The sequence below is a fragment of the Dermacentor albipictus genome, chromosome 5, assembly GCF_038994185.2.
Source record: "Dermacentor albipictus isolate Rhodes 1998 colony chromosome 5, USDA_Dalb.pri_finalv2, whole genome shotgun sequence".
Taxonomy (NCBI): Eukaryota; Metazoa; Arthropoda; class Arachnida; order Ixodida; family Ixodidae; genus Dermacentor; species Dermacentor albipictus.
Genome location: NC_091825.1, coordinates 151,602,257 through 151,630,253, shown reverse-complemented (window position 1 = coordinate 151,630,253; position 27,997 = coordinate 151,602,257). Strand labels below are relative to the sequence as shown.

The 27,997-nt window shown below is 47.9% G+C and overlaps 2 protein-coding genes across 9 annotated transcripts in view; one reads left to right on the top strand and one right to left on the bottom strand.

Moving 5' to 3' along the window:
• Positions 1 to 3: 3 nt before the first annotated feature.
• The window catches only part of LOC135915295 (fibroblast growth factor 9-like), a 109,990-nt gene continuing 81,996 nt past the window's right edge, over positions 4 to 27,997 (bottom strand). Inside the window, exons 2-3 of the mRNA XM_065448339.2 lie at positions 19,604 to 19,707; positions 4 to 7,885 (exon numbers count right to left, since the gene is read on the bottom strand). Coding sequence (XP_065304411.1) covers positions 7,682 to 7,885; positions 19,604 to 19,707 — 308 coding nt within the window. The 3' untranslated portion in view covers positions 4 to 7,681. The remainder of the gene's footprint in view (positions 7,886 to 19,603; positions 19,708 to 27,997) is intronic.
• LOC135915296 (uncharacterized) overlaps positions 15,051 to 27,997 on the top strand; it is a 186,158-nt gene continuing 173,211 nt past the window's right edge. For all 8 annotated transcript variants that reach the window (XR_011514668.1, XR_011514667.1, XR_011514663.1 and 5 more), the window contains exon 1: positions 15,051 to 15,283. The gene's annotated coding sequence lies outside the window, so the exon portion shown is untranslated. The remainder of the gene's footprint in view (positions 15,284 to 27,997) is intronic.

Below are 27,997 nucleotides of genomic sequence, written 5' to 3'. Positions count from 1 at the left end.
GTATGCAGTTGCGAAGGAAGAGATGTTTATTTCGTAGGGGTTTCCACTGCAAGGCTTTCAAGAGTTCTACAGCACGTCTTGTACACAAGGACAAAGAACACAAATTTCATACAATACTATTATATCAGAATGTGAACACAATATAAACGAATTAAAAAATCTGATGCATCACTACATGCACATCTGTGCTACAGTAACAACTATACCATTGTGTGCTTGATGCGGGGGAAGAAAGTGGTGCAATTTGGGAAAGGGTGAACGTGCTCAAGTGGCAATTTTGTGACGATTTGTCGAAGCCTGCTGCCCGTTTTTGGCATATGAATATTATTTTCATAGCCGTTCGGCTGGTCGAAAGTGCTTTCGATTCGTGTGGTTTGCGAATGCGACCCTTAAATAAGTTTGGTGGCACAGTTTCAATGTCCACACCAGATGTCAGATGCATCGCACTGCGGGACGGATGCGTACCCGTAAAAATCGATTTCCCTTTCCAATGCACGAAAAATTAGTCTCTATTGACAGACATTAGTGTCGACGACACATTGTACGTGTACGCCTTTCTTTCTTGATTGAGAACGGTGGCAAACTTCAATGTAAAACACGAGGAGAAAACAACAAAACAACACATGGGTACCATATGAAACAATAACTAGTATATGTACAAGACATGTGCATGCTTTACATTTGATGAGCGAGGTTGGTATATATATATTTATTTATATAGACTATCTACACTTAAAGCTATGAGCCTAGATATGAACCCACGACGAGAAATCGGGACAAAGCCGGCTACTGCGGCAGCGTCCGAGCGTACAACTTGCGTACAACAGGGAAAAAAAAAATTAAATCGCGACCACGTGACTGTGAAAAGTTTGCTGCTGTGCACAACTAGCGTGCAACTCGCTCACGGCTGGTGACACGCCTTGTCTGTGTTCCACTTCGTAATTCTGTCCGAGTAGAAGTCTCAGAGGATCAAAATCTTCTTTTAGGAGCAGCCTGTCGCGTACGTTCAACTGTGTACTTCTAGTGCGGGTACTGGTTCTGTGCTAGCACCAACGGCGAATAGCAACAAGCTGGTAGAAAGATATAAAAGTACAAAAGTGAAAAAAACGCCTTTCATATATCCATCGTTGGTTGCAGGCCTTTGCTGTGAGGCTACATAGCCATCTCTTTAAATGCGCTGTACAGTTTGTCACTGCGGCCTTCGTCACGATAGGACGGTGCGAGTTTTGACATTTTTCATGCTTGAGCATCTGGTGAGAGTGCTCCTGACACACTGTTATTGACCTAAAGAACATATGTTGTTGATGGAGTCGAGTGGGGACAAAGCCGTACAAAATTAACGCTGGAAAACGTGACGAAGGCTGCACTGACACATCCCCTCTCACACACGCTCATCACTCGTTCATCGGAAGCCCCTCAGTTGTAAAATTCTAAAAATACATCTCAATCGCATTTCCAGCCTATGACACTCATGTTCTATAGCTTTTCCTAAAGCGCACTTCGCATAATGAAGTTCCTTTTTAGCCACCTACCGTGCACTTCTATTTTGATTTATTGCTTCACATAATATTTACAGCTCATCCAGTAGGCTGCCAAGCTCACCATCGAATGCCAATAGCATGGATCTTTTGTTCGCGCCAAGCTACGGCATGTATTATCGTTCGTTGATGCGATCAGTACTGGGTACTGTCAAGCGCCTCAACAAGAACGCCTCTGCAACGAAATGACCTGCCTAACGAAGCAATAATTCTATCCCGCCTCCATTGTGAGCTGCAGTGCACGACCTTTGCAACGAAGCGACCTTATAACGAATGATTACGGAGGCCCCAAGTTGGCACTTCGTTATAAAGGTCAACTGTATCACTGTTAGGTTCTAAACTCCTTCTGTAATTTGGTACATTCTAGTCGGGCATTTTTTCCCGAAATGGCATACATTTCACTTGTGCAGTAAGCGGGCCGCTCTGGGTATAGATGGTCGAATATATATCAGATTGCGGTGCTTTTAGCAACACTGTAGCACGGAGAACTCTCGCCGACTACAGACACAATAGATTTGAAGCGGGCCCGAACGTGTGCTTTTCGTCCGCCTTCCAGTATTGGTCCGCTGAATAGCCAGTTTTTACTGGCGGCAAAGCTACGACGTGCAGGAAAAAAAAAGAAAAAGAAAATGGTTGTTCGGCTGAACACGTACGCGTACATGGCGCTCACTACCACAGCCAAAATTCGAATAGCAGACATAAAGAGAAGGTTCAATCTTCGTAATGCGTTAAAGGGACTCTAAATAGACGAGTAGGTCAAGCCTTATGAGTAAATTACATTTCTATAATACCAACAATGCCATCCAGAGGGTTAGAGCAGGCTTGTTAAGCTATGAAACGTAAGGTGGGCGGCGACGCCGGCTTGAAGTTTCCGTACTAGTTCGCCGTGACGTCATTGATTTGGACGGCGAGCCTAGCCATTGCAAATATGTACTTCACCGTATTCTGAAAGAGCCAGATGTCTGTAAGCAAGTTTAGAGAACAGTCACTGCTCGACAACGACCCAAATACGTGAAAATACCTTGAGATACGTGACATCACACTGACGTAGCTGCGAAATTCAAGAAATGGAAGTTTGGCATTCACTTTATCTTCTAATGATGGACTGTTCACAGTGAAATTAACAAAATATATGCTTTTCAAAGAATGTTTTATAAGTGTGATTTGATTCAGTGTTTCTATTTAGCGTCCCTTTAAGGGCGCCTCACGACGACCGGTTTCGGAACTAGAAAGGAACACATGGGGAGTGCACGGTGCAGCACAAGCACACTGAAGGTGATGTAGGCTTCATCTTGTTGCACTCGCTGTGCGATTTTCTTTTTCACTGTACATTTCACACTGCACTCGCATAAAACAGGCTCAACTTGCGCTCACAAACTTGTCAAATACGTTCAGAACATTTACAAAGCAGCAAAACTAAGCTGCACTCGCTGTAGAACGCAGAAAATGGCAGTAAGATTCGAAAGGCTCATGGCTAATGAAAGGATGCAAGCTCGATTACTAGGGAATTAAATACGCGTCACGACTCTTACATCGAGTAAAATATGTGGGAAAAAGATGCGATGACGTTACCTGAGTATTGTTCGCAGGTGCATACCAGCCAAAAGTGGCACGTCTGCTAATAAATTGTTGCGCTACTATCAAATTATAGCCAGACGACGCTTGTCGCCTTCAAATCTTAAGTAAGCGTATCGTTTATGTTTTTTTCTTGAAAGAATTTTTTTACAAGCTCGGCACACCATGAACACGTTTAAGTCCATCAGAACTGCGACAGCTCATGCTGATCATCGTGTGTTGTCGAATCTCGTGATGTGTTCTTTATTGTTATTCTTTTCGTTGTGACGTTGTAACTGCGTGTCGTCAAGACTGTCAATAACGTCACTGCAACTTTTGAGGGACAGAATAGTCAAAGCTTCTATAGCGGCATCTCGGGCCTTTTACACGTAAGAAAAGACGGCATCAGAGGCTGAGTAAGTTTATTGCAAAAGGGGGACTAACAGCAGAGCTTCGTACAAGCGCAAGTTTTTTTTTTTAATATTGTTTTAACACATGCAGTTTAGAACTTCCGACGTTTCACAGTCATCTTTGACGACGTTTTCTGCTATACTTTCAGTGATAAATCTGCATCCAACGTTTGTTTTCTCATCGTGATGAGTTGGGAGAACACGTTATCGCGCTTAATTTGCTGTTCTTCTCAGAATTACAGTTACCATGTTAACTTATTCGGCGGCTCTGTGCGTATTCCTGTTTCCTGGGAAACTTAAGTGTGATCCGGCTCTCGCACCCAAGGACGGCAAACACACCTAAAATTTCGCTGAGGGCCTACACTTTCCAAATACCAGAAAGAAAAAAAAGAGAAGGCTTTGATTTTATAGACGAGCGTCTTCATTTGTCGCCCACTAGCGCTTAAGTAAAATTACAGCTATCGCTTTCGTATTTCAGCGTTCAGTATCAACGTTCTTTGCCTTCCAAATTGTTTGTGCTATGCGTTTTGACACTGCGCTGTTGATAATATTCATACGTGTTCTTCTCATCTGCCGATGTGGTGTGTTTGCTTGCCTTTCCTTGAGTTTAAATGTATTTCCTTCAGCAGTTGCGTGCTTCAAAATGTATCGCTCTCAAAGCTGCGTTGTATTCCTCGGGGCATAGCTTAAAAAAAAAATCTATGGCTGCCGAGTTATGTCCTGAGTACGAAGTGAGTTGAAATGCAATTGCGCTTTGCGGTAAAGCAATGAGCTGTTTTGCTAAGTCTAAAACGGGAGGGACAAGACTCGGTGCTACAAAGCAGGTGTGCTGCGCTGGACAGCATACGCCCGTCGCAAGAACTACTGTATACTAGGCACTGCACAGTAATAGATAAACAAGGCCGACACAAGCTAGTGAGGTAGGTAAGGATTGACTGCGTGCGACGTCCCTCGGTTGGGGACTTCCTAAATGCCTCTATACTTGCAATAGCTTTGTCGTTGCAAGTGCCCATACATAGGAAATATAGATGAAACCTTTAGAGTATAGCAAAGGAGATTAACTATAGGAAATGAAAGAAAAAATTTGCTTGCCTATACTCTACGCTGGCTTTACGGAGAAGCTAATCGAATGGTTTCTCTGACACATTACAGAATTCGCCTTTTATATTCAGTTCGCTGTTTATGAAAAGCCAGCAAATAAATAACTTGTGGGGAAGTTGTCCTTGTAATTTGATGCGTGCGACGTGCTGCTGCTCTGTTGAGATAAAGTGTCGGAGCCTTTGGTTAGGAACGCGTTCATCGCCTGGCATGCGATGTGATAAATACTTTTCTTTGTATGAGAAACGATGCATTAGAAAAATGAGCGAAGGCAGCGGATGCTATTTTTTTTTCTTAGAGGCAATGCTGCCAGTGAAATGATGTTAATAAATAACGAGTACAAAAGGCATTCGTGGTTGAAGCGTTTTTAGTTTAGTTGAAGCACAGAGTCTTTTAGAAAAGCAGATGAAGTTTGATCGGGTGATGTTACTTCAGACGCTTACCGAGAACTCGGGGTAAATAATTGCGCAACAAGTAAATCGCTTCCGGACTCAGAATAGTGATCAGATACACGTTTCCAATGCAAGGAATGAGCACAAAATAAATAGTGTAGAACAACTGTCGAATCGTTGAACATATCAAAGATGCGTGGAGCCGGGATCAGTGTACCAGAGCTGATAAATAAATATTTTTCGCGAAAACTGTCCCGTCGTACTGGACCACGTATATTAATTTCCGACTGCGGAACCTCTGCTCAATTGGAAAATAACAGATAACGAGGATTAAGTAAGATCTTAATTTACGAAGGATATCAAGTGAGCACCTAACAACGTAGTTGTTTTAAACTTTCAGTTAGTAAACAGTACATGTTGGAACTTTACTACAGCTCTCAGAACATTTACACAGCGCATATAAGAGGAAGGTCTTTCGCTTGCTTAGTTGAGAAAAAGAAAGAGATAAAAGAGAAAAAAAAGTAACAGAGGAGAGCGAGGCTCGGAGTGTTGATGCCCCGCGTTGTATATAAACAGTCGCGTGCTTTTCGTCTTTCAGATCTTTTGAACTCTTGCTAGCGCCAGCGCTCCTGCACCTTACTACGCACAGGAACGTCGAAAGGGGCAGAAATGCGAGAAACGTTCGAACATGTACCTGATACGCGCACACACACATAAAAAAAAAAGGCGGAATCTGAACAGCAACAAAACCCATTTTAGACGCCACTTCTTCATTCGTCATAAGGCATGCCTCGCAACCTGTATATACAATAAAAAAAAGAAATTACAGTGCTCAAACTTCTATTTCTAGCTATGGCAGTAGAAAACATGGCTAGCAGTGGCTCAGTATATTGGTGCCTGCAGCGAGACGACCACATTAAGTGGTACCGTATAGAGGAACGAGGGAGTGTTCACGGACGACGAAGCGAAACCCGTGGTAGACCACGGCATGCACTCAGGCATGATACCGAATAATGTTCCTGCATATGGCTCTCGTGTAAAGGGACTCTAATACCGATCTACTCGGCGCGCCCTCTTGTTTGTGCGGCATCACGTATGAGGACAAAATAAGCGAACTGTCCTCTCATTGCGTCGCCGTTATGAGAAAGCATTGACGTTATGAATGGCACACCACCCGGCTCGCCTGACGCCATATCAAAGCACTCCTTCTTTTTTGGAAAAAATGTAGATCTTCGCGTAGTCAGTGTTGCGAAGCTAGCGTAAACATCACAAAGCGCACACTTCAGTGGTGCACATTGCACCGGCACGTTGTCACAACTCCTCGAGTAACAATACTACCCTTGTGGGGTCACCAACGTCCTCTTTCATGACTGCGAACAGCTTTGCGTGCTTCACATAAAGATAAAAAAGGAAAAAAAACACAACAACATGCACATACGTGATGCTATAGCAACTCGAGATAACACAGCCTTAGTTCGTTCCACAAGCATACACGGTCCACTCCACTTTGCGATGGTCTCCAGGCGTCGTAGATGGGTACATACAGTCCAGACATCAGCAGTGCGTTGAATCCAGCAAGCCGAATAGCATGGATGTCCCAGTATATAGCGCCCGCACTCGTCCAAGTGCAAACAAGCACTTAGCGCCCGCCAACAGAGTGTCGTTCATTGCAGAATTTTTTTTTACTTTATCTAGAGAGCAAAACAAGTTACACAGGCATATGCTCCCAACTAAATAAATGCAGGCCGTTCACATGCTTTTCGGATGTGAACGTCTAGAAGCCAAAAGTACTTCTATGCTCCAAACTAGGGACATGACCTTGTCCGTACTGATAGAATTTCGACGACATTGCGAACATTCGTTGCCTTCTGCCAATCGAACACAGACCCACAACGTAATAACAGATAAAGTGGGCTGTCAGTTTTCGCTGTTATGATTCGGTGCAGGACACTACACAGGATTTCGTTCATAGCAATTCCGGAGGACACCAATAAACCAAAACCACACGCATTCGGCATATACGAACCGAGCAGCTTCGTAGGACCATAAAGTTTCTAGGAGCCACTTGATCATATGGAGCGCCTCCCACTGCGTTTTTTGCTTCGTACTAGAACAAGAGCTGCAGCAGTGCATTCGTTTCTGCGTTCGTCAACGATATTATCGTGCGCCAGTAAGCGCACAGCGAGAGAACAAAGCAGTGAAGTGTGAAACGCACGACTGTAGTTCTTGTGCTAGCAAAATGAAGAACTCGCGTTGAACAACATGCGCGGGACAAGGCAGTGACATTGGAGAAAGCACCGCCGTGGAACGCACAGACAGTGCAGGAAGACGCGTCAGCCAAGTGCGAGCGGGCAGGTCACGGCTACCACTGCTGGAAGGTCATTCGGCGGCGATCCTGCCGGCCGCTGGAACCTATTAGACGGCACGCAATGTCGAAATATGTCGTTCTCGATCTCGAAGACGTAAGCAACGGCAGTGCAGCAGAATTAGTCCGATGGGGCCGGCTTTTCACTCTGGTGCTGTCACCGGCGGTGTTGTGTGTCACGCGGCACGAGGCAACAAGCCATGCCGACCGTCGCGCCGTTGGCGGGAAGGCCTCGGAAGTCTTGGGAGAGAACGACGACTGCTGGGCTGCTCTGTATTACGCAATAACGCAGGATGACGACCCGCGGCTGCTCGTCTGCGGGACTCAGGGCTTGAAGTCCTTGACGCTCCTGGGCAGGAAGTTTGTGCCCTTCTGTCGCGGCCGGCGACCCCTCTTGACGTGTCCGTTCTTGCCGATGGACAGGTACCACCGCCAGCGGGTGCCGCGCGAATAGCGCATCGACGAGAAGGTGGTGTACGAGTTGGGCAGCTCGGTCAGCTGGAAGATGCACTTCTCCGAGCGGCGCTTCTGCGAAGACAAAATACAGAACGTCACGACGTGAGTCTTTAAAGCGCTAACTTGCACAAGCGTCATGATTAAAGTGAAGTGGCTAGGCTTTCCTAAACATTCATAATCCCATGGCAAGCTATAAGAAACCTGAACTTAAAATGGTATATATAATATATGATGGGAGGTAAATGTATATAAGCAAGCACAAGCAAAAAAAAATAATAGTAATACAAAAACAGACAATAAATACACACACACAGCTGCAACAAGTCGAGCGACTAATGCGGACGTAAAGGCAAAAAAAAAAAAAAATGTCAGATGACCCAAAAGGAGACTGTTCAGTATAGTTTATTAAGGCAGAACACGGACAACGGCAACATAGTAGCAGCGGGACTGTATGAACATGTTATGAAAAGACTGCTTAAGCTATTGTGCATTGTGCAGCACAAAATACAATGCATACGTTGATGCACGTCACGTGACACGATTCATTGTCACTGCGACAACAATGTTCCGAAGACACTTTTTCATCGTCTCCTTATAGGCTACTGTCTAACTATGCATACCTTCTGTGAAGAACGCGACTGAAATATTTTATGCGGGCACGTTGAAAAGTGCAATAGTGTACTTCTGAAAATACATCTTGCTTCGGATTCATCGAGTGTTGCGAGAGGCACACTGGCGAACACTAACAGCAAGAGCGTTAGCCCGAATCGCAGGCGCGTACTACGCTCGCATGCGCACTTGCGTCTGCACACATACCATATGCAAGTGCAGGCGCAATTTTGAGTATTGAAATACTTGAAACAGCTGTTGGGCGGAGCAGTTGCGCGGTGTCGGCGCAGCCGCATATAGTAAGCGCGCAGAATGGGAGAACAATGGTGCCTTGATCACTCATCGCAACGGCTGTGTCAACTGCAACATTGTATCTAAAAAAACATGACGCGCCACTTCCCCACCATGTTTGTATGACATCTAGGTTTGAAGTTTTGTTTGGGCCATGCATTCGGGAGGGGGGGGGGGGGGGGTACGCAGCCTTTGACACTGCCTGTCACTGCCTGTCCAGCTCAGCACAGGCAAATGATAAGAGATGCTTTAAACGGTAGCACTATAATCCGTGTTTTGTGAAGACATATAAGGACATAGGACAAACCGATACGCCAACAAGCGCCAGGGACAAGCACTTGTCCCTGCCACTCTGTTTCTGCGCTGGTTCAGCATCGATAATGCAGTACCAACTTGCCCAAATCGCAACCTTGTTGGGTTATATGCTTTGCGTAAAAGTATGGATGACGTGTAATCGAGAGGTCCCCGTTCAATGTCATTGAAGTGCCGAGTGAAAACAGTGCAGCAGAGTTTGAACACACTCGCACATTAAATATACGTTTAAATTAGTTACTTTTGTTCAGAAAGCGGCGGGCCGACAAGAGAGGATAGAGCCATCGGCAGTGGCAAGCTTTGACTATAGAGCCTAAATATGGCCGCGGTTGTGATGATGTTGCCACAGGTGAAGTTAGCCTGGCAGCCATGACCGGCAGTTGTTAACCTGAGCACCTCTTTTCGCGCCAAATATGTCACCATGTGACAATCAGTGCAGAAATCTCGCAGAAATCCGAGAAGAATACGCAACGCTTTCTTGCACGCTACCCGCATTTCACCCGGGAAGACTAACTGTCTGCACGTCCCTGAGGAAACCTTCTTGTCGTGCCGTCCAGAAGCCTCCTGCTTTCAGAATAGAAGCGCTTGCAAGACCAGATGAAGTGCACTATGATCGGCCACTTCGTTGCACTCACTGCGGAAGCAGCAGCGCGCCGGAGAGCGTAGGCCGGTCCTGTTCTTCCTCTATAAAGGAGGGTGGCTTCCATGAGGCTAAGTGCTTTTGCAATACAGGGCTGATGCGGCGGTTCCCGAAATGAACGAAAGTGGCGACGGGTAGTCTTTTTATGGAGTTGGTATTTCACCGGAGCTCTCACTTTTGTCTGCCTTGAAAGCGTTTCTTTGCTTTAACCTCTCTGAACAAATATATTACAACACTGTGGTGCAGACTCTGCCTCATGAAGAGGGTAAAATAACTTCTAAGTGTGTCCTTGTTATTGTGTGGTTAAGCATGCCTATCTAGTTCTCAAAGCAACTAAGTTTAACGAAATCTTGGCCGCACATCTAATGATTCTCTTCACAACAGCAGGGACATCTGCCCACAGGCTGCGCCAAGTTCTACGCTTTCCCACGATTTCTGCTTCTCAGCGCAGGGGACATAGCCGTAACCTGCAATAAATTCTTACTAGTCGGCCGTCTTACTCTTCGCGTATACTCGTGTGTATTGCATTTCCTTTCCACGCGACAGAGTGGCCATGCAGGCTCGCAAGAGAAAGTCCCGCTGTGACATCTACTATATGCGGCTTGTCGCTGACCGCATGGCGCATCCCCCTTTACTATTCGAGCGATTACTAATTTGTCTCGACGTGTCTTAGCGGGTAGTTTCGTTTGCTTCTACATAGTCCGGAGTGCGCAAACAGGTTTTCCGAATCGCCATTCTCGAGGCAGACAACCGGCTTAGCCTGCCCTAATGTCGATTCTTGCAGATAGTGTCAAAAGAAATCCGCTCGACTTTCCCGCCTTGGCGGGGGAAATGAATTGGTCTCTGGGCCAGCAGCGTCTGATCCTTTTAAGCACATGTTTTGAAACCGTACTCATTGTATGCAGTGCGTAGTCGGAGTGCACTACGCATAATAAAAAATTCACTTTTCATTTTTCTTTCTTTCAAGGATTGAACTTTCTAAAGATAAACCAGGGTCTCCTCGAAAGATTAGTTTACGAATGCAACAGTGAAACTGCATGGCGCTTAAAAACAAGGTGGCACACGTCAAACAAGGCTAGTTAATAGAACCCATGGTACTGTGGTAGAATCTCATACTCTCAGCTTGCACAGTGTCATGTGTCGTTCAGAAAGAGCAACAAAAATGTGACATTTTCCGATCTTAGGCATGTTCTCTTACACTTCTATTTTTCTGATAATGTGTTTCGAAATATATCCAGCCTCAAAGAGACCTCGCAAATTTGAATATTCGACTTAGAATCCCCCTGTGCACGTTACCGGCACTTCGCTGTCCGCAATAAATGCCGGGATCCCTTGACCTAGCATATGAAGCGCTTGAAACAGCTTTATCTGTCGTACGGGATTCGACGTCGATGAGAAGAACGTTGTTTTCGCAGAGCACTCTTTATTTGCAACATAAAAAAATTATGTGCCAAATACGTATACAACGACATAAAGCCATGGCTAATAACGAAGACGAAGACGTAGGCACAACACATGTTCTTTGTAATATTTAGACTGGGGTACATAGCGCAAAAAATTACACAGGGACAAGCAAAACACAGGACGAGCGCTGTGTAATTTTTTGCGCTATGTATCCCAGTCTGAATGCATCCCACCAACACGCCCAAACTTCTTCCCTGCTAAAGTAATATTTAGACCGGACCGGACCGGACCGGTCCGGTGTTACAGCAGTAACAGCACTGCAGCGGCTTTTCTGAACGTCACCTCGAAAACGCTAACACTGCCAGTTTAGTTTTGATAGAACGCTGTGCTACGAGGCATGTATTAGGCCGGGGACCGGACCGGCGGACTCCGACAGGGCGACATATGCCCAAAGCCATGTTGTTTGTGATGTTATTTCGTTGCCTTGCAGGAGCAGGCGCAGTAAGAAGTGCATACGACTCGTTTCTTCACTAAATTGCCCGTTGAATGACAGCACTTGTGTTGTGTCTACGCCTTCGTCTTCAGTGCATACGTTGTTATTATTTTCCATGAATCGACACCAACTTGCCTAGTTTTCTACAATCTTTAGGCGCCGCCAACATTTATCTGATGGCTTCATAGGGTTTTGACTGACAAAAAATCGGGCTCCGTGGTACTCATTCTTCTCCTTCATCCCAAATACATATTGCCTGCATGAGCACTGGGCTTAGCAAGATATATTCGATCTCGTACACTATTCTTGTTGTGCTTCCCAAGAGCATCAAACCAGGATATTTATAAAAGAGTCTTATTCGCTGCATGAGAGTTTTCGCGCAAGTAAGTTTCTTGTTTAAAAGCTGCATGTGACAAACTCTTCAAAACCATTTGCTAGGAGAAGCCGCCCGAGGCCTGCAATCGTTGTCGAATGTAAGAATTCTGAGCGGCGATATTTTCCACAGCAGTAACAGCACTGCAGTGGCTTTTCTAAACGTCACCTCGGAAACGCTAACAGTGCCAGTTTAGTGTTGATAGAACGCTGGGCTACGAGGCACGTATTAGGCCGGGGACCGGACCGGCGGACTCCGACAGGGCCAGTCTGAATTCGCTCTTGGCTTTTGCCAAAGACGCGCAGATGCTAGTATGGCTTTGAATGCCCTTTCCTAATCCACCTAATAGGCCTTCGGGCCAACCCTTAACAAAAACATTTGAGCCATAATCAGCAGTGACAACTGTGAAGCTTCGTGCCGCAGGGAGTACATGATGGGGACCGAATACTTATGTGCAGCGCACTCAGGCAGTTTTTACGAGTTCGTTTTTCTGGTGGGAGCGCGATTACATAGGCTTATACTTAGATAAGCCAAGTTAAGCCAGGATAAGCCAGCCAACTACCGTTAAATGCGATTACATTTTATCCCTACACTTCACGAATGGGCCGGAACAGACAAAAAAGAACGCAAATATGATGAAGAGAAGAAGGGAATAGAATAAAAGAACGAACAAGCAAGATAAACACAAATCAAAGAAGACAATGAGAAAAGGAGCTTTTCTAAAGAGGACGCAATAATCTCAGGACATAATCCTCAGGACATAGATATAACCTCGACAAATCACCGGCAGACCGGGTGGTCGCAGGCGGGCGCGCCATCATCGCTCTTTTTTTCTCTGCGCGATAACTTGGGAACTTCGCGATTTCTTCTTTCTTTTCGGCATTCTCCATCCCAGTCTAGAGAATCGGAGCGGATGGAAGAGGGGAATCAGGAAGCATCGAAAACGGCGGCAGGGGGAACGCTGGCGGCCGCGCAGCAGCTTGCCCTCGCCGTTCGTCGGTTGCCGGCATGCGCGGGCTGTTTACCTACAGCGCAGGCGACGGCTGCAGTGTATGCGGCAGCCGTCAGCGAGGGCGACTGTGTAGCTGCCAATGCCACGCGGGGGGGCCTCCCCCTGCGACAGTCGCGCGCCGTAGACAACAATGTCTGCGCGCGGCACACGTGCTCTGTCGCGACTCGGCTCCAGAGCCTCTTCCGCGTTCGCTCTCTCTCTCTCTCTCTCTCTCTCCTGCTCGGGGCACGGCGCCGGGACGGCACCCGAGCTCGGCGGCGTCGGCGGGGACAGAGACGCGACGGCGAAGGGGTGGAACTCCGAGGCGGGACAGGTGGTCCGGATCGGCGATAGAGCGGCGCACCACTCCGTGAGTGCGTTAAGTGCTTTGTCAAAAGAGACGGGGAGCGTCGGACAATATTCGGTGGTTGCGATGAACAGGACAAGAACGCTTCATTGCATGTGTGTGTCCGTGCATGCCGTGAACTTCTCTCCTTCCTTTAATCTTTCAGTCCCCCTTTCCAAGAACAGGGTAGCCAACCGAGCTCAGTCTGGTAAACCTCACTGCCTTTTCCTTATCATCTCTCTTTCTCTCTCTCAGTGCTAGGGAAAGCAAGAAAGAAACATGAGCGCCGACCTAAAATTGCATGCTTCTATTGTTGGGGACGAGAACAAATTTATGACGAATTTTACCAGGACCCTTTTCCCAATTTGCAAGTGTGCTGCTCCGTATTGCATACGTATTAGTCCAACTTTTGGCGGTACCGGCCATCGTTCACGTGAAGACGAAGTACTGGCTGCACAAAACGTGGCTCGTAGAGCCTCCCACACATCTTTAAAAATGTTTTTGAGACAAGCAAACTGTGCCCGCACGCGCTGGCTGCAAGAACGATTGCGACATTAGCAAGCAAACTTCCTCGCGAGTCCAATGACCGGCGTCCCTGTCCTCGTGCTGCATGACATGAGTGACCAAAGACCCCAGACACTTGGCGTACAGAACCCTAAAGCTTGATGGTTTGATCTTTGCTTAATCAGTGATACTCCCACTCAATCTACGGTTTATGTATAACAGTAATAAAAAAAAAGGAAATTTATGTATTAACTGTAAATGAAAACGACCGCACGCTTGCTAGTCAACTCTTTTCTATCGCTGCATTTCTTCATTGCTGTCATCTGTGCTGTTTTTTCTCATAGAATGTCATTAACTGTGTCATTAACTCGCTCGAATAGGCAGAGGCTGACAGTGGCTCGAGCGTCCCGAAGATCATGACTACGCCTACGAGCAGGCAGCGCGGCAAAGCTTTAAAGTCTGATGGAGAAGCATCACGGTTAAGTTGCGCGTCGTGTTTTTTTTTTTTTTTTTTTACAGCCATCGCAATGGCCGAAACCCATTCAGATTAAACGCCACGCTGACGACAACACGATGTTCGTCAGACAGCGGCGGGCACTGCGAATGAACAATGAGTACCAGCTTTCATAACAAGTGATTTTTATCACTACGAATATTTATGCTGCGCTGTAAGACACGTTATCACGAGGAGAAGCCTGACTAAAGGCTGCAAACTAAAATAAAGAAATAGCTCAGCAACTTCCACAGTAATTGACCTGTGCGTTACGACGCAGCTCAATCTCTTTAAAAAATCATTTTCACAGCTCGAATAAGAAGAAAAGAAAGTTGTGCGATAAAATAAACAGATGTATCAAGTTAATTACCCAGATAAAAATATTTCACGTGTCACTATCATAAAACATGCCATAAGAAGCCAACAAAGACACCAAGGACAACACAGGGGAAATTATTTGCACTTACTAATCGAAATAAAGAAATTGGAAATTAATGGAATTGAAAGTGGATGAAAAAACAACTTGCCACACAGGTGGAGAACGAGCCCACGTCTTCGCATTACGAGTGCGATGCTCTACCAGTTGAGCTTTAGGTAACATGAGATTATTAACTGGTCATGTACAAATGAAAACGCTATCAGACCGATTGAGCTGCGCTCTGGCAATAGGCTAGCTTTCAGAATTTCCCCTTCACCAGCCACGCTTAAAATTTAAGCAAGCGCACAGACGAGGAGATAAGGAAGACAGTCGAACGCATAGCCTCAGTGGCAACAACAGGCGCCGGCCGCACCGACTGATAGCGCGGTTACGTTGGCGATGTAGGCAGTCCACCGCTCGCGGCTTCCGCTCCCGTGCCACTAGCACAAATTTTCTCTTAGTTTCTGGAAGTGCGGTCGCTTTTTCATGACGGCGTAAACGCCTTGAGAGCTAGGAATTCCGGTCTTGACTAGAAGACAAAGGACCCTAAAAATTACTAAACTGGGACGCAGAGCAACGACTGTTTCACACGCAAGGTAAGCATGTGTCTTCCCATGGTTTTGTGGCACTTTAATGCGATCTATAACTTAGAATGTGAGGCTTCTGAATGCCTCGGTGACTGCGCACGCAGCGAATGACATTAAGGTCACACGAAAATAATAATAAAAAAGGCCTAACCAGTAAGTGCGAGTGTGAGACAGAAAACAATCGGATTTATTGGAAGGGAACGGCGCATTTAGTCCGGGCAATCATGCGCGGACCGGTGCTGGCCTCGGCGACCCACGGCCAAATTGTGATATCGTAAGACTCGAGTTCACTGTATGATTTCCGTGGTAAAGCTGGAATTCTTTCGTCTGCTTTCCATTTACGCAAAGTTGGAAGAGGCAGGAACGTGGCATATGCTATAAAGCCCGTATAATCGCAGGAAACAGTCGTAAACATAACCGCATGCTTGTACGGTAAGCTAACAAAAAGATATACACGCAAACTAACGCGGAACGGGGAGTCATAAAAACTGCATGGGCAGACGCAACGATGGAGCCTGAGCTAACAGTTTCTTCTCTGGCTCGGCAAACAGTCGCGAAGTAAACGTTTGCGCTCTTCCACTTGGAAAAAAAAAATGAAAATAAAAACAAAAGCGGAGAGAAAGGAACGCTAACGTTGAGGCTTTACGAGCTACTTTCGGCTGAAACGTGGGCGCGGTAACGTAGTTAGCAGAGCCCGACCAGGCGGCCTAAATGGATGCCTCGTGTACTGAACGTTTCCTCGGCGCAGACATTTCTCGGCGCGTTCTTGTCTTCTGGGGATTTCTGGGCGCTTTCAGCTTGCTTCCGTCTCTCCTACGTCTCTGGCCCAGTAACTGAGGTGAATCAGGTTCCCGGACGACGCAATGCGCTCCGAGAATGAAGACGAGCAAAGATGGGATAAGATAAGTAGGAATGGAAAACGCAAGTAGTGTAGTGCTTTGCAGGCAAGGATCGATCCGGTCGAGGTCGACGTCCTTTTGGACAGGAGAGTTACAATGTAATCGTTGTGGTGGAGCAGGGAGAGGGAGTGTGCGCGGAGCAGATACTCCCCCGCAGTGTAGTCGTTGGCGCGAGGCAAAGAGCAAGCATAAACACTGCTGCCGGGGAGGAAACCTCTTGTATCACCACGCCCACTGCATTAGAGAGCACTTCCGTGTCCTTCCGAGGCCTTTACGGAATGGACAGAAAGCAGTTTCAGAGTTCGTGTATTCAGCTTATGGGATTTAAGACAAGTCTGTTTGGTTATAGTAGGTCTTGAAGAACTAATAGTAATAAAGAAGAGATGGACGTGATATGCATGTTTGCCACACAGAGCTTTGTTTATAGGTTTTTTCTCTGTCTATACTAAATTGTTATAATTCTTGGCGAAGCTCTGCTAGATGACAAGATGGCCTATAGGCTAAATGAAGACTCATTTCTTAGGTTATGTCAAGACAAAAGCTATTGGCAAGGTGTAAATAGCTGGTACATATAAGTGGGTACAGATATAATCTTCGTTTCTGTTTTCTGTCCTGCTAAATTCCCTGCCAGAATGGTTTTACAGTTTTCGCTATGACGAAGGAGAAAAGTATTTATGCTAAAAATTGAATACGCTACAGCGTTTACCAGAAATAATTGTTACGATATACCTTGTCATAACCATGCAGCCTTGCTGTTGAATCGGCAGCCTATTATATAGCTGAAAAAGAAAGGTGGTGTGCGTTTCCAGAGAGCTATGCTTGTTGCGAACTGCAGCAAGCGCTGGGTTCTGAGAGCGTCCTCACCCAAGGTTCTCACTTTTCGTCCCTCAGCGCTCTGCCAGGGACTTCTCGTGCATCTAACCCCGGGAAGATATCATGCATTCCACCATGATAACAGGACTTCCCATTACTGTCACTGCAAAGTTCGCGAACCGCTTGGACACATGAAGATCGAGAAGGGAGGAAAGGCAGACAGGCTATAATTAGACCTTGTCCAATTTGCTGCCCTGCAAGTGGGAAGGAGAATGTGAGAGTGAAAGAAAGAGAGAGAAACATGAGTCCTGATCACACTTTCACATGCACCAAGCCAGGTGTAGCCTACCGACGTATAGTCGGACGTTCAAATCGAGATCTTGTGCAGTATCTGCAGAAATGAAACAATTCGTTTTACCTTATTACGCAATCAAGTATACGCTAGAGAGAGAAAGACGAAATGTGTGATTACGTAAGAATAGGACATACTGGACGAAGATGTGTATAGGTTGTTCCACACTAAAAAAAATGACTTTCGCCATAAGGGCGAAGCACTGAATGCGATAGCAACATGTTAGAATATTACACCAAGTGTGAGAGTCGTAGCTGTATACTGGCAGAATGAACTGAAGTAAACGTAAGCTGCCTAAGTAAAAACGAGCTGTTGTGCTAGGTGTCTTCTGTTTTAATGCTGCCATAGGAGAATTTCATTTATATTTATTAATGAGAGCGGACGTGTTTTTTAGCGACTTTACCAGCGCTCTTCCGTTTCGGGTAAGTTTCCAATCTCTTTCCAGGGCCGATCCTGAAGGTATAGTGCGCAGCCGCACCAATATTATTTTCAGATTTGAGCTCTTTTATTGCTTCGCACTTTTAATATTTAAGTCTGAGACGATTTAAGACAAAAGGCATGCGCTGTCGGTGTTTTGCTTCGTGATATTTGTTTGTGGGCTGCCATCATTAAAATTCTGAGGAATAAGTTTGTCAAGAATGTGAGACCTGGTATGAACAACTTCAATAATAGTTTGGTGTGGCAATATAAACCGCATATACATGCCATACACCATAGCATGGCATATATCATACATATACCTAAATATATACGGAACCTCACGGCGACGCTGATGGTAAAAAGATTGCTCGAAGTATCTATATAGTTGCTGTTTCAAAAGATGTGTGGCACCACAGCATAAAAGTGATAGATCAGCCAATGAAGAGCGCGAAAAAGCACGTCTTCTCTCCGCATCAGAACGATCGTCTGCTCAGTGCCAAGCGCAGCCTTGTGCGCACGTCTGATGCGTTTTATTGCGCTGTGCGATAGAGTAAGGAAAGCACTACGATGGAACGAAAGAGAAAGACGGCACGCTCTGCGGCGTGTAAGCGGCCGCACAGATTAAAGTGAATAGGAGCTCATTCGAAGTGTCCTGTGCATCGGGGCTCTCTGTACCAAAAGCAGACGACGAAGATGACAAATCTGTAGCGCACGTTTCGGGCCAATCCTTCGAGTCCTTTCGACGACTCGTCTGGGGCGTTGTCCGGCATCCGGGGCTGACTTCTTTCTCGCAAGCGTTCGTTTTATTCATTTTTTTTTTCCACTCGGCGCAGCTCTTTGAAGGCACCGCCGCTCGGATGCGCAATCAGAGCCCGCAATAAGAAATAATGTAGTACGCGTCTGCGTTCCTGCCCCGTAGCCATTCCCGGCGCACGTGCTTCTCGCCGCCAAATATCATACGCACCGGCGTGAAAAAGAAGCGGCGTTCCCCTTGACGCAACAGCCCGAGTTTCTTGATTGGCATCCCGGTGAGTTCGCTGCGACACGCACGCGCGCGCTGCGCCGCGGGTGTCGGGCGTCTCACCCGCGTGCGAAGCTCTCGCGGCGTGTACTGCTTTGCTGTTTTCCATTTCCTCTTCGGCCTAGCCAGAGAAAAAGGAGTGTGTCTCTGTGTCGTCGATGCCAAGCCGCAACCAGTTTCGCCCACGGCTCTCGTCACAGCCGGCCAGATTCCGGCGTCGCCCTCATTCGATCGGCGCGGCTGTCGTTCGCAGCGACGCTTGTGTGTACACCTCGTGGCGTCGCGTGTCAATGCTCACTCGTGTGCGGTGACCTTGCCTTTGACGCCGTTTTTGACGTGAGTCACTTTCCTCGTCATAAATGACAGGGCCACACCACTCCCAGCTCACACGCACAGTGTATACGTTGCGTCAACGTGACGGCTCGTATTTTTTGCTGCTGTACGCATCCTTTCGCGGTGAGTGCGAACGGCGCCTTCTGCACTCACTCACTCACTCACTCACTCACTCACTCACTCACTCACTCACTCACTCACTCACTCACTCACTCACTCACTCACTCACTCACTCACTCACTCACTCACTCACTCACTCACTCACTCACTCCATAGCAAATTCGACATTCACTGAGCCAGCGACAGCCTCACGAGCTGAGCCAATATACAGCTCAACGTTTAGCTTCGTACGCTTAGGTTTCTGCTAGATATTTCTTTCCGTTACCTGCCACGCGTTTGTTTTCTAACTGCACAGATTTGCTTGAACAGTGAACTGGCACCGCCAGCGGAAACCTCTAAAGGCCGATCGTGAATGCAAGAAGACTACTCACCTGTCCAGAGAGCTGTCCCTTGCGGTTCATGCAGAGGTAGCGTTTGCTGGCGACTCCGCGAATACTGTACAGCTTCACCGCCACTGCGTTCATCTCCAGGACGGCTGCGAGGATAAAAAGAAGCAATGGGTCAAGCACCGGTTCATGTTCTGTCTTTATTTGTCGGCAGTGACAAAACGATAAGTGCACCTTTATCGAGATGATACCAGATTGCGATATTTCGCTGATTGGCTCATCTCGATAGATTACGAGAACTCTCTTATTATCGCATTAGCCTTCGTGGAGGGCATAAGATGTTTCTCTTGTGCAGCCATGTAGACCCTACCTAAGTAAATAATGAGGAATTACACGCCCCAGTACGACTAACGTCTATGAAACATAAGCAACAGCCCTTTCGAGGAACTTGATGATGGAATCTAGCGCCTCGCAATCGCAGCGCATCACAATTAATGCTCCGACGCGTCGCATACTTGCGCACTGATGCATTTTCGCTCTAATTATGTAAACTCTGTAGCACGCACAATGAATAGATCAAGGTGATGAAATAAAAACTAATTGGGGCCACCATAAATCACTTTTGAGGCCCTGAAAGCAGGACAGACGTTATAAGCACGCATTAACCAGATGACCCGCATTGAACCTCGTCTGATCGGCAAATTCAGCCTTTCACGAGACGAAGGCTCCTTCGAAGCCTCGAGTTTACGGCTCAGTATTGCTGTTTTGCAAAGGCTACCCCTCCCACCAAGAGTAGAGCAAAGAGCGGAGTCACGCTGGACGTCAGCAGTGGCGCAGCTTCGCAAAGCTTTTTTTTCTTCTTCCCCACCACCCCAGTTTCCTCGGATAAGACAGCCGTGCTGGCAAGGAGAAAGGGGAGTGTTTCATTAAAGCTCACTGAGCACCCAGCGTTCGAAGCCCGGGCTTTTTTCTTCTTTGTTTCGCGTGGCTCAGACGTCTGAACGCCCCGTCGCCTCCGCAACGCCACTTCCATCCGCTTCGGAAGGCACCGGTCATTTGTCACGCTGCGCCCGGATAGAGTTCGCCACGACCGAGGAGGCGCAGTTTAGCCGCCGCCGCCGCGGCGGCGTGCTACGGCGTGTGTAATTAAATGCCACCGTGGCCCCCGCCACCACCGTGCCGCGGAAGAGAGCGATTGCGCCGCCGAGATTGTAGGTTGCGCTCAGGCAGGTATGCATGCACGCACGGGGCGTGCGTGCGTGCGCACAGCTTCCAACGCGGCTCGCTCCCCAGTGGGCGCTGACGTCTTCATCAAATAAACGGACTTTTATCATGACGGGGTGGGGCACGATACGACGCCCCGTGCGTATAGGCGAGCGGCGCGTTCCCAAGCGCGGCGGAAGAGTTCAATGAGGGAGGTGATTGCACGCGCCCCGAGCGACGGCGGACACTCGGGAGGCAGACCGAGGGATGGGTTCGATCCCCCCTTCTGCACCCGATCCCGCAGCGTCGCGGACGCAGCTGTCTTCTCGCTGTAGGATGGCAGCGAGGTTGAATGAACCTTCCTCATCGCGCCGTCGTCTCTATCTCGCGCGCAATCTTCTCGCATTCGGTAGTAACGACAATGACGAAACTGAGACCGCATTCGTAACGATCTTTTAGGTCGCAAGCTGATCTGTCATTGCGAAGCATCATCGCAGTTCTCATCTCGTTCTCGGTCGCGATTGGCCGACGCCCATTGTTACAAACGCGCTTCTTGCTTCGGAGCGCTTTGGCGCACGAAGCCCACACGCCATTCCTGTCGTTGAGCACCGGTCGTTAGCAGTGTGTCCACGGCGTCTGTGTGGCCGCTGCAGTTTCCTCAGGCTACACGTATAAGAGCAATGTCTGCGCGACAAGACGTCTGTAGTCAAAAGGAGATAATCATAATGACTTTTGCTTCTGGGCGTCACTCAACGCTAAGGCCGAACGACGGGCATCTCTCTGAGCAGCACTGGTAATTTCCTTCGGTAGCAGTGCGCTCACAGGCTGTGTGTCGTTTCTACGGTCTCCATGCATAAGAAAGCAGCCTTTCTACGCTCCCAGGCTGTTGCATCGCCGCGTGCTGACGTGAGCAAAATAGCGCTGACCGCATTTTAGATGAGAGCGACGTACTCTGTGCATACACGCACACCCAAGCAATGCAGCGACATCGTCCGGACACATTAGGCGCTCATTACGGCGGCGAAAAAATGCCCGAGAGCGCCGATCACCGCTTTTTCCCGGCGTCTCTCCTGTCGCAATTATGCGTCCCCGAGAGACGAGCTCCGCCGCGAACCGGTGCCTGCTGCTCGTGCGGGGAATGCATGCATGCATGCGTGCGTGCGGGTGTCGTGATTAAGCGCGGACGGACCGCCTTCGCGCGATGCCGCCGACAAGTTTCCCGGGTCGTCGCGAAGTGCCGTGAGTAACGGGTTAGCACTTGGGACGAGAATAATTAACGCCGGATCAAACCGCGAGGCGGTGAAGACGAGCGGAAGGCGGTCGTGCTTGGCGGCGAAGATAGACGGCGCGCCGTGGGCAGCTGCGAGTGGGTGCCGCGTTACGCCTCGAATGCCGAGACGGATCCTGTTGCACAGTGTTTTGACAAATCCGATTACCGAGTGTCTTGTGCTCTCCGAGGCATTCTTTTCTCTCGTTTCTGAATTCCTTTTTCATCTCCGAATGGTCTTCTGTTGTGATGCGCCGCGGTATTTCACTGGATATATGACGTGGTGCTCCTGCTGAGCACTAGGTTACGGGTTCGATTCCAGACCGCAGCGGCCCATTTCCTGTGGGGGCGTAGTGCAGAAACGCTTTAACGCACTCATTAACGAGCCACAAATGGTCAGAATATAAACGGAGCGCTTCGCTACGGCGTCTTTCATAACCGCATCACTTTGTGACGTTAATATCAATCAATCAATCAATCAATCAATCAATCAATCAATCAATCAATCAATCAATCAATCAATCAATTAATCAATCAATCAATCAATTAATCAATCAATCAATCAATCAATCAATCAATCAATCAATCAATCAATCAATCAATCAATCAATCAATCAATCCACTTATTAACCACTATGTACATATATATGCTACGGTGTCTTTTCAGACAGTTATGTGAAGAAAGCTTAAAAGAGCGATTACTACGAGCTGATGAATGTGTAGAGAGCTACGAGAGTAATTTGAGTAGTGGTGAGTTAAATGCATGAGAGACGCCACACAAAGAATTTGTGCAATTATGCACTGTCTGCAGCAGTTCCATATACGGCCTTCATATATAGGTCCGGTTGAATGAAAGAAAACCCCTCAATTAACTGCGTCGTGGTATAATTGTGATCTTATGCAACATAAAGGTAATAGATATAATCAAACGTAAGATACCCACGCTTGGTTACGTATCTTCTTTAATCGTTAGTGATACGTATATCTTCTACGTATGGCGCTCAGGCTTGTATGCATTGCTTCCCCTCTTAATAACACAATATAAGAATGATAATTTTTCATCGCGTCCAGCGTTCGCCGCTATAATTGTGTTCTGCTAACGCGCGAGTTTAGTCCGCGCGCAATAATAGTTAATTGGATGGGCTCCGTCCAGAATTTCGTGCTCGCCGCGTATTCTTAATCAACAGGATCGCGTATAGTGCGCCAGATAGAACCATCCCACGCCACAGCATACACGGCAGGAAAGGTAACGCCCAACCGTTCAAGCTTGGAGTGCCCACGCTGACGATGATCATGCCGTCTGGCCTCACGTGGCTACTACGGTCATCAATAAGCCATGTTGGTTTCGCGCGCGCATTCGATACCACGCACACGCGCATGCGTAGTCGGCTGCAAGACAGCTTTCTCGGAACCCGCGCCCGACACCTCCCCTCTGCTTATTGTGTAATCAATTACACACTGCGAGAGCGCCGCGTGTAGCGTAACTGTGGGGAAGGGAAGCGCGTGCTTAGCGATGCGTGGCCGCGTGTCCCAATGACCCCATGCTGAGCGCGGGAGAGGGAGCGCTAATTAAAAACGAGGCTCTCCGTCCGGAGGCGCGCTGTGCACCCTTTCCCTGTGCACGGTGTGTACGAGCGAGCGGAGTGATCTATGCTAAAGCAAACGCAATTACCTGGGTCCCGCTTCGGTTGACCCTTCCTTTGGAACGCCGTGCGCATTCTCTGTCAACTCGCTTCCAGTTCTCGTCCGTCGAGAACCGTCGAAAAGGAAAGCTAAAAGCCGTCGGTGAAGGCCGCGCTCTTGAGAACTCGTTGGCTCGCCGTTGCCCATCCACCGCACGCACGGTGGAGCTGCGACGTTGCCGAAGCACGAGTATCAGTGGCAGCAAGCTCGATGCACAGCGGATGCGATTGAAGACGCCGAGGGGAGGAACGAATTGGGGGGGCTGCGCGGTGGTTCTGGCGTCTTTATCGAACAGGGCGGCGGGGATCGTTAGGGGCGGGGGTGCGCGCTGGCACATCGCTGCCGCAGCGCCTCATTATTGCCGCCATGATGAGTGACCGTTGCGCCGCCAGTCACGGAGTTGCAGTAAATTTGCCCGCCCATTAGTCTTGCGCGCGGAGGCCAGGCTGGAAACCCGATCGTTCCTGCGCCGTAATGGACGCTCAAGTACCACTCGCGCATGCTGTCTATAGATTGTGGCTGTGTTCTGGATGCCGTGCTTCGAGGTGCGGCACGATGCGGTTTCTGTCCGACCAGTGAAGAGGGGGCAGCGGGTCAACGTGATCCCACGCATCGAATCGTCTGGATCGTGTACGTTACCACGTGTAGTATAGCTTAGAAGTGCGCTTACCCTCGTCCGATTGCCCTTGGTCTGTGCATTCGCTTGAGACTGCATTCGAACCCATAGATGAGTCAAAATCCCGCAAGTGTCAGTAATAATAATAATAATAATAATAATAATAATAATAATAATAATAATAATAATAATAATAATAATAATAATAATAATAATAATAATAATAATAATAATAATAAATGTTAGGAGTAATCACCTTTGAATATACAGGATTATATAGCGTACGCCACCGTGCTTGGGCTAACTGCTCAAGTTTTGCTCTCTGCAAGTTTTACACAGCCACCGGGGCTGTGAGAATCATCGTCTGAACAATATATGGAACTTCGCAACCCTATTGAAAACGTACATACGCAAACGTATTGTGAACTGCTATTAGCGCAAGTGAGAGACGGTTCCCTGTTAACGGAGTCAGTGTGGCAGAACGCAAAAACTACCAGCGTTAAAACAACTTGCTGTTCCGTTTAGTTATGTAGATACCCCTCTCTCAAAAGCGTATAGAATTAGTCAGGTTCTCGTATTCTGGGACGACGGTGCAATGACAGCAAGATAACGTCAATACATAAAAAAAAAAGACATATCACCGCTACGTGCGCGATGTCACGTGCTGGATAAGTAGGTGCCCTCATTGCGGCGCAGCGATAGCGAGGATACATGCTGATGCAAATGTTGCCACTTTATCGGTATATAATGTCGGTGACAATTTGGATGCTAGCTTGTCTTGCTAGCTTCGTTGCAAAAATTGTCCCTTTCAAGCTGGTTCAAAATCTCCATCGACACAACCATTTTAGCATCCTTTCTCTTTTGACAACCGTCAGTACTGTGAGTTACGGCTGTGACGTCACTTCTAGAGCGCCGGTGACGATCTCTCTATTAGCCGATGTGAAAAACTGTCGAAGGGCTTTCGCCTTCGGGGTCGATGCGTCACTTTCGAAGTGTGCGCAACCTTGACACCTGAGTTCGGCTTCACAGCGTCCCCCCGCCGAGAGCGCCATGGCCATTCAATCATGTTTTTCACGGGGTTCACGGATTCATACATTGCTTCACTTCTACGCCCCAGCGGGCGGCACCTCTGAGGTGTCTCTCGATTTAGAGTCCAGCTCGGGCAATGCCATCGCCGGAGGCGTCGTTCACTATGTTTTCAACGACACCCACGAGTCGAGAAACTCTATAATTGGCAATTATAAATTGCAACAGCTTTCCACTGACACTTCTGCTTTCTTTTCTTTTTTTTCACTCTGTGATCTTGTGACCTGTGATCTTCGCTCATGTACCAGTGCTTCAACATTAAGGTGAACGCTGCGCTGGAAAACAAATGACTAAGCGCACGCTCAGTGGTGTGCTTGAAAAATAATTACCAACTACGCGGCAAATTGTAAACGGGTTTTTCTGCACCACCCGAATTCGACTTATGAATTCCGGATGAGCTGCACAATAGCGTGAAACTTGTACTTAAGCGAAACCACGCTTATAACCTTTGTTCGTGAGCAATACGTGTTTCGATCGGTTCTGTACAGCAGTAAAACACTGAAAGCGCTGAAATGATCTTCGCTGTTGTAGAGACAGAGTGAGAGCGTACGGTTCGCCTGTCGCACGATGACCGTGAAAATGTAGTTACCGAAAATTAAGCGGTTTTGCGCTATTATGCAAGGGGGCCGAGGAAAGCGTCCACAACGATGACGCTTTGCCGGTCGCGATGTCAATACGCGCTCGCGAACTTCAACGTGATCCTTCACAGCTTCTTCATTCGGAGACACGTGAATGCGAGACCATCAACGGACGCTGATGCCGCGGTCTCGGCAGGTCGAGCGTCTCCCGTCAGGTGCAATCGCGCCGGGCATGCATTCGCTCGCGGGCTATTTCGGAGCGGTTGATCGATTTCGGCGCGGAGTTACGGGACCCGCTTATTGTCCTACGCGGACTGTGCTCGTTGACAAGACGCTGATTGATCGACGCTGCAGATGGGTTCATGAATCGGCCTGTACCCTACTTCTAGCTTGATCGCCGCGACAGTGGACGACGATTTCAGGGCGCATATAGCTAACGTCGAGAAGAGGACCTTGCAGAAGCCATCAAAGCTCGAATTATAATGTCACCCGCCGTGGTAGCGTATAGTGGTTTTGGCGTTGCGCTGCTAAGCCCTCGGGCACGCGATCAAATTCCGGCCGCTGCGGCTGCATTTCGATGGGGGCAAAATGCAAAAACGCCCGTGCACCGCGCATTGGGGGCACCGTCAAAGAGCCCCAGGTGGTCAAAATTAATCCGCAGTCCCCCTCTAAGTCGTGCCTCATAATCATATCGTGGTAATGGCACGTAAAACCCCCAATTTTCTTTAAGCTATACTGTTTTATGCAAAACAAGGACCGTGAGGGATGGCAAAAACAAGCGATGATATAACGCCTCGTCTCTGATGTGAAGCTGCATAATTAATAACTCGCACGCCAAAATGTTGTTCGTGCAGTCGTCCTTGAGCTTCTTGAAAGTTGCCTCCAATAGAAGATAAAAAAGTGTGAGAAATTCTGTTCTCACAATTTTTTCTCCTGCGTTGTCTGCGCTTCTTCTATATATCATTCGTCGGAAGCCAAACAGATAAAGAAAACTTAAAGAAAAGACAGAAAGATTAATCGGAGCCGATTGCGGATGCGCTTATACTTTATCCTGGAGGAACGGTAGAGGACATAATTAAAGGTGCGGCAAAAATAAGATTAACTAGAGTGGAATGTAGCTATGTAGCGCCACAGATGTAAACCCGATCAGGGGGCGAACATCTAAATGTGAAGCGGCACCTCTTTTTGTGCTCCGGGAATTCCCCTATCACCCACGAAGGATATAAATGTACCCGGGAGACACAGCCGCGCTCGGAACGCGCTACTTCCGTATATGGAGCGGATGCCAGACATGCATGCTGGTAACGGTTGAGCCCGCGATACTGCGGAAGTTCTTGTTAACTTGATCACTATACACATGAGGTGAACCTGGAGCATGCCAGCAATTTTTAACGGATCATGGTTCCGCCGAACACACGAAGTCATGGGCTTGCCAGTTTAACCCCGTGGTATGTAGGCCCCAACCCCAGCCAAACTTTTGAACAACGGGATGCCATCCCTCGCAGCGATGATCCTGACGGGCTGCAATGGCTCGTCGGTGGGGCCCTGGTAGCGGAGGAAACTAGAGGGCGGCCGGACCAGGCTGCTCTCCCATTCGACTCGTAAAATTTTTATGCTGAATAAATTTTTTTTTCACTCAATCCGCCAAACAACGAAGCTGTTGTTCTATTCCGACAGGCTTTGTATATGACAGACTGCGTCGCGCGCTCCTTCGCATGTCTACCAAACTACTTTCTTCATTTTTCCCTGTAAGTTGCACGTGCAAGTCACTGCCCCCTGCACTCGAAGTGGTGAAGCGGAGTTACTTCCGGTCGATTTCTCGGCACACGTACACATACTATTTTTTTTCAGCTGGTCCTTGCAGCGTGAATGGACTTCTCGTTGCCACTGATGAGCAGCGTATGCTTAACATGGAAGCCAATTAATAGGTAGCGTATACAGAGACGATATCGCGCGCAGTTGCTAGTTGTGTTGACACGGTGCGTTTCCTCGGAGCAACGACTCGC